Source organism: Trichoderma harzianum (assembly GCF_003025095.1).
Source record: "Trichoderma harzianum CBS 226.95 unplaced genomic scaffold M431scaffold_45, whole genome shotgun sequence".
NCBI classification, from domain to species: domain Eukaryota; kingdom Fungi; phylum Ascomycota; class Sordariomycetes; order Hypocreales; family Hypocreaceae; genus Trichoderma; species Trichoderma harzianum.
This window is the reverse complement of record NW_020209293.1, coordinates 3,506-10,121: the sequence shown is the minus strand read 5'-3', so window position 1 is coordinate 10,121 and position 6,616 is coordinate 3,506. Positions and strand designations below refer to the sequence as shown.

At 42.4% G+C, this 6,616-nt stretch overlaps 4 protein-coding genes across 4 annotated transcripts; 2 read left to right on the top strand and 2 right to left on the bottom strand.

Annotated features, from left to right (window-relative positions):
• Window positions 1-343: 343 nt before the first annotated feature.
• M431DRAFT_514355 (hypothetical protein) lies at window positions 344-1,091 on the top strand (the record flags this gene model as incomplete). Its single annotated transcript, XM_024920216.1, has 2 exons — window positions 344-390; window positions 450-1,091. A coding segment is annotated over one exon (210 nt), but the record flags the coding sequence as incomplete, so codon positions are not given.
• M431DRAFT_396799 (hypothetical protein) lies at window positions 767-1,411 on the top strand. Its single transcript, XM_024914837.1, has one exon. It carries the CDS (start codon window positions 1,014-1,016, stop codon window positions 1,203-1,205), a length of 192 nt encoding a protein of 63 aa, XP_024767161.1. The 5' UTR covers window positions 767-1,013; the 3' UTR covers window positions 1,206-1,411.
• A 4,012-nt stretch (window positions 1,412-5,423) lies between these two features.
• M431DRAFT_514354 (hypothetical protein) lies at window positions 5,424-6,463 on the bottom strand (the record flags this gene model as incomplete). The annotated part of the gene is made up of 1 exon (XM_024920215.1): window positions 5,424-6,463. A coding segment is annotated over one exon (273 nt), but the record flags the coding sequence as incomplete, so codon positions are not given.
• On the bottom strand, window positions 6,348-6,566 carry M431DRAFT_102143 (hypothetical protein; the record flags this gene model as incomplete). Its single annotated transcript, XM_024911396.1, has 1 exon — window positions 6,348-6,566. A coding segment is annotated over one exon (219 nt), but the record flags the coding sequence as incomplete, so codon positions are not given.
• Between the last annotated feature and the right edge of the window lie 50 nt (window positions 6,567-6,616).

Genomic DNA, 6,616 nt, shown 5'->3' with positions numbered 1-6,616 from the left:
GAATGAGAATAGATGTCTGTGTTCTAATCTGATTGTATTGTAAACGCTGTGATAACAACTGGCTATTTAAGTATTCTAATGAGTGATATGAAGTGAACTTATATATCCAGTCGTGTATTCTGGAGTTGAGTGGAATNGCTTATGATCTTGATCGATTCGTTCCTGCGTCGATTGGAATCGACGTTGATTCCCGTCGACCGCTTCCTGATTGGCTGCGCGGCCCGACGTTAATCCGGGAGTGCCTACCCTGTAGGCCCCTTGTTGCGACTATAAGAGCTGGGTTGTGACATGATTCTCCCCCTTCTGTTGGTCTTGTCCCTAAGACCAGGTGATCTAGTATATAAGTATCCACACCTCCTACTTGTAGGTGTTCTTCTTGTTCTGTTACCTGTTCGTCGCCAAAATGACTTTCTACGTTTAAAAATCTGCTGACTTGGCTAATATAAAAGGAAAGAAGAAGAAATTTAACAGGAGTGTGGCACTTGCTGCTTCTATATTATTGCGATCCGTCGAGATAAAACCCTGCTTCTATTGCGAAAAGAAGGGATTCTAGTGTTTAGCTTCCGAGGTTGACTTAAGTTGCTGTTTGAAGTGTGTCGAGGATCACAAATCTTATTGTGAGGCGTTTCTTACACCTTAATAATTATTATGTATTTCCCGTCGGCGCGACCAGCTCGACAGTGAGGTCGAAGCCGTCGAAGAGGAAATCGCGAATTTTATGGCTAAAGTTGTTCGTTTTCGGAAATAACGTAAGGAATGGTCTGAAAAGGCGGCGCGTGCGGTGTCCCGGGGTATTGACAATTTGGCGGAGCTGGAGCAGTTGGAGCAGAAGGAGCGTGAGGCGGAGGCCGCTCTTCAGGCTGCTACAACGCAGTCGGCAGAGGGTTCTTCCGAGGTCGTCCCCGCTTCTTTGGAATTAGTGGATTATTTGGGGATGTTGTCGATGGATCCTGAGCTGGCATGATCCCTAGGCTTTGATGGAGTTTTTCCACTAGCGCCATTGAGTTCTTAAGATGCTTAATAGGTTCCTATGTTTTTTCTTTTTCTTCCCTTTTTTCCTATTGTACCCTATAGCGTTGTTTGCTGTCTTCTCCTGTTTTTATTGCATTGATGTCTTTTACCTTATATTCTTCTTCTTCTCCTTTGACGATGATTTCGTCCTGGATGAATCTTCCAGTTTCTTCGTCGATTTGTGCTTTTTCTAGCAGGGAGATGTGAAATATTAGATGCATATGTTTTCCTCGTTTTTCCTGTCGTTCTGGAAGTTCGAGTTTATAGTTTACTTCTCCGATTTTTCTTAAAATTTTATAAGGTCTAAGTTTCTTAAAATCAAGTTTGTCGCTTGGCCTGTTTGTTTTGATGTTTGCTTGCTTGTTTCCTCGTGTGTGTTGGTGGAGCCAGACTATGTCCCCTTCCTGAAGGGTTGGTCCTCTAATCCTGTTTTTGTCTGCGTATTTGATTATCCTTTGTCGGACGAATTCAAGTTGTCGTTGCAGTTCGTCGTGTAATTCAATTATGTCTTCTGCCTTGATTATGGCTTTTTCGACATCTTCCCCTTGCCTTGGCGGTTGGTAGGCTTTGGGTTTGAATCTATAGTTTAGGAAGAACGGTGATTTCCTAGTTGATTCTGATTCTGTGCTGTTGTAAGCGAGTTGTGCGACGGGGAGGAGTTCTACCTAGTCGTTTTGTTTGAAATTGATGTAACAGCGTAGATAGGTCTTAATTATTTGGTTGATCCTTTCCGTCTGTCCGTCTGTCTGTGGGTGGTAGGCTGTGCTGGCCTTGTGATTCGTTCCTAATTTGGCTGTGAGTGCTTTTTAGAATTTGGATACGAATGTGTTTCCTCTGTCGGAGATTATGTCCCCCGGTAGTCTATGGTTGCTTGTGATGTATTTTATTATTATATAAGCTAATTCTTCTGTATTGCTGGCTTCCTTAAATAGTATGAAGTAGGCTATTTTCGTGAGTCTGTTGACTATTACAAAGATGCTGTCGTAGAGTACCTTTGTGATTGGTTCTTTTGAAGAAGGTAGTTTGGTGATTAGGTTAAATGAGATTGATTTCTATGGTTGCTGTGGTATAGGTAGTGGTTGTAGCTGTCCGTAGGGTTTGTGCTTGGAGCTTTTGGCTCGTCTGTATGTTATATATTCTAATATAACCTTCTGTATCTATTTCTTGATACCTTTAAATTTGAAGTATTGTGCGATTTATTGTGTGGTTTTTCTGATTCCACGGTGTCCGTTAAGTTTATGTACGTAGACTGATTTCACCACTTTGCTTCATAAGTCTTCTAGTACCTAGATAAGTCCATCTAGTGTTAGGTATCTAGTGTCTATAGAAACACCTTCTGGGTATTATTTATTTTCCTAGTTTTTGACGTGTTCCTTTATATTGTCGATAATTGGGTTGTTTATCTCGATTTAGTATAAGGTGTCGATTGATTGGATGACTAGGTCTCTATACTGGTTTTTCTCTAGTATTTGTGCCTTAACTTCCGGGATTTCTTAGAAGTGGTCTGGGCGCCTGCTGAGTGTATTAGCGCGTTCGTTGTCTGATCCGCTGCAGTGTTTAATAATGAGCTTGAACTCGGAGAGTCGCTTATAGTACTTGACTTGTCTGTGGGATAGTTCTTATGTTATTATAAAGTAAGTGATGTTCCGGTGATCCGTAAGGATTATTACTGGAAATCGACTTCCTTTACAATAGTGTCTCTAATGCTGCTTGCTGAGCGCTTGGTATATGGCTATGAATTCTTTGTCGTAGATGGGATATCTGAGTTCTGGTCTGTGTAGTTTCTTAGAGAAGTAGGCGATAGGCCTGAGTTTCTCTTTTTCGTCTGGTTGGCTGAGTACTCCTCCGATTGCATAGTCTGAGGCGTCGGTTTCGATTGTGATGGGTTTGTTTGGGTCAAACATTATGAGTACTGGTGCACTGGTGAGGGCTCGTTTGAGGCGTTTGAAGGCTGTTAGAGCGTCTTATGTGAGTTTAAATTTGACGTCTTTCTTTATTAAGTTCGTGAGTGGCGTGGCAATTTTTGAGAAGTCCTTGATGAAGCGTCGGTAGTAATTGGCAAGTCCTAAGAAGCTTTGTACTTGCTTGACGTTCTGTGGCGGTTTTTAATCATTAATTGCCTTGAGTTTCTTAGGGTCTATTTAGACTTTGCCTAGGGTGATGATATGTCCTAGGAATGTGACTTTCTGTGTGTAGAAGTTGTATTTCTCGGGTTCCACTAGGAGTTTGTTGTCTTAGAGTGTTTGTAGTACCTTCTTGACGTGCTCCTTGTGTTCTTCTAAGTTCTTGGAGTAGATGAGGATGTCGTTAAGGTATATAATGACAAAATGATCTACGTAGTTTCGTAGTACGTAGTTGATTATTTTCTGGAAAGATGCTGGGGCGTTTGTGAGTCCGAAAGGTATTACCTGATATTCGTAAAGTCCGTATCTTGTGCGGAAGGCGGTTTTCTATTCGTTGCCTTTCTTGATTCGGATGAGGTTGTATGCTCCTTTGAGATCTAGCGAAGTGAAGATCTTGGCTCCTGTAAGCCGGTCTCTGATTTCCGGAATCAGTGGTAGTGGCGTGACATCTTTCTTGGTTATCGCGTTCAATTGTCGGTAGTCTATAATAAGTCGAAGTTTACTGTTCTTTTTGGGCATGAATATAACTGGATATCCTGCTGAGGATTTAGAAGGTCTAATGTAGCTTTTCTTTAGCTGGTCTCTAATCTATTCGTCGAGTGTCTTGAGTTCGGTGGTACTTAGGTTGTAGATTTTGTTGAACGTTGGGACTTTGTCGTCTATGAGCTTAATCTTATGATCCTATTGGCTGTGTTCTGGTAGTCCAGTGTTAAGTTCTTTATTAAAGACTGGTATATGCTGGAGGTCTGTTGGTATATTCTTTAAACGTTCTGGTGTCTGTTGGTCTCGGTGGTATAATTCCTTGACCTTTTGTATAATTAAGTTAAGAAATCTAAGCTGTTTCTTTTTTGGTTTTTTAACGTATTTAACTGTCCTCGGGAGCTTCTTTAGCTTTTTTAATCGTACTTGCTTTGTGATTTTTTGTTTTTCCGTGTGTTTTTTTGTTTCTTGGTTTGATGTAGGGGTTACTGATCCTGTCGTTGGGGATGTTATGGTATCCTGTCGATCCTCCTGATCTAGTTACAGTGTGTCTCTGAAATCAATTGGTTTAGGGCGAGTTCGCCATCTCGCCTGGCCTCTGATCTAGTTGATGTCGGGGTTGCGCGATTTAAGCCAATCGTATCCTAAGAGTACATTATATCCTGCGATATTTGCAATGTCGAATTTAAACGTATCCTTAATTTCACTGAACTGGATTGTGAGGTGATCGGTCTTGCGGTTGACAGTTCCGTTGTTGTATGTGAATTGTTGTTTCTTAATGCTTGCAAGGGTGTATGGTTTCTCCTTCTTACGATGGTTTAACTGTAGGTGGTTAACTAGTTGAGGCGTAATGTAGCTTGTCGTGGCTCCGGAATCTATGTAGACTGTAATTGGTTCATCGTTTAACCATCCGTCTACTAGGAATTTCCGTAGTTTCTTTCCTCCTGTTATAGTGTTCAGGTTATGGTAGGTTGCATTGTCGGCGCCGTCGTAATAATTATTGCCGTAAGGGTTAATATTGATGTCGTCTAGGTCTGAGGTAATCCATCCTGGTTCTTTGTTTTGAATGTTATAGCGTTTACACCAGGTGCATCCGGGTTTGGGTATATATCTGGCGGTAAGCTTATAGTATTTCTAAAGGTTGTTCCAGTTGATTCCTCGTAATTCGTTATTATTGCTATGTCTTGCTAGGTTGAATCCTTGTCGTTCTAGGTTGTAGGTGATGTATGCGAGGGCTCGGCGTTGGTACTGATGTTTTTTGCAACGATCTTTGTTGCAGAGCGTAAATTCTTTTTGTCCACATTCTGCAGCCCCGTGGTCCTCATGCTATTCCTGAAGTTTGATCATGGCATGTTGTTTGCACAGTAGTAGCTTGCAGTTGATAATGTTGGCTTTGTTACATTGGTCTGTGAGTAGGATGTCGTCGACGTAGTATAGGGTCGATTTTAGTGTCTTGGCTATTGGGTATTCGTCTGCGTTGGTCTTGATGTATTGTTGAAACCGATTTCTGTGTAATTGGATCCGGTCGTAGGCGGTACTTAGATCAATCTGTTTGATCTGTCCCCATCGTTCGAGGAGTCTCTGTTAGTCTTCAAGTTCTTTTTGTTGTACGATTTCGTCGTAGCGTTGGTTTTCTTCGATGATACCTTGGATTCCGTATTGATCTTTGTGTTGTTCCCAGTCGGCTGTGGTTATCTTACAAGGGTGATATGGTCCCTTGGGTTCGACCGATCCGCACTGGTCGCACATATGCTTCTCGAGGTCGTTGATTTCTTCCTGAGTTATTCCTTTACAAGGGTTATATTGTGTCGGAGGTGCTGTGTCTGGAAGATCCTCGTTGTACTGGCGTATGTCTTCGTTTTGTTTCTATTCTCGGAGTACCTCTTCCTTATCCTCGAATTTGTCGTTTTGTTCTTGCTCGTCGAGGCTTTGTTGAACAAGTTGTTTGACGTAGCTGAGGTCCTCCTGGGTGTCTTCTTTAAGCGTGTTCAAGGTTTGTGTACGCCCTTTGGGGTACTATCCCGATCCTTGTTTATTGCTGCGATGGGTCTGATAGTTATTATCGTAGCACGCTGAGAAGTGTAGGATGTCATGGTCTACCGAAGGTCTCATGGTATTGATAGTTCGGTTCTCCTTAGGCTCTGGGACAGGCGTGAATTTCTTGTTGCCATCTTTCTTAGGGGCTCGACAATATTTCTTTACGTGTCCTTTCTTTCTACAATTGTAGCATTTAACGTTCTTACGTTGTGCCTCGATGGTGCTGAGGTCCATAGGTCCTGGCTTTCCATCGTTGTATGTCGCAAGGTCCCTTTTCTTTCCCTGGTTGGTGTTGTTACCGGAGTAAAGATGCTTTGGGACTGTCTTCTGGGGATTTCCCTCTCTCTTGCGTTCCTGGCGTCGCTGAAATTGTCGTTCATTAATACGAGTGGCTTTTTCCGCGAGTTTGTTAAGGGTATTAGGTTTTTTATCTCTGGAGAGTTCATCCTTGACGTCTGAGTTGAGTCCTTGGTAGTAGAGTATGCGTTGTGCTTTGTTATTTAAGTTGGTCCTGGCAGCTAGGCGTATGAAAGCGGCAGTGTACTTTACACAGGGTCCTTTTTGCTTGATTTGAAGGAGCGCATCTTCGGCTTCTTTAGACTCATTAGTTTTTCTACACAGTTTCTCAAGTTGTTTTTCAAACGTGGCGTAATTGTCGAATAAGTCGATTGTGTATTGTTTCTTAGGTGTCTTGGTTTATTTAAAATCCCTGAGGTGTGGTTTAAACCAGTCTTTAGCGGTTTTGGACAAACAGGTTCCTGCAGTTCGAATCTTTATAACATCGTTAGCCATGGTGGTCGGAAAGTAACTGAAGTAGTTTCTTATGTCCGTGAAAAATTTCTGAATTTGCTTGGGATCTCCTTTGAATTTGTCTGGCAGTGGTGGTTTGATGATTTCTCCGGGTTCCCGTTGACGTGCCGCAGGGGCTGGGTTTACCACGGGGTTTGCCACTGGTGTTCGTCCTT

Coding starts and splice junctions, on each gene's coding strand:
- M431DRAFT_396799 (XM_024914837.1), top strand. CDS start 1,014: ATGCTTAATAGGTTCCTATGTTTTTTCTTTTTCTTCCCTTTTTTCCTA.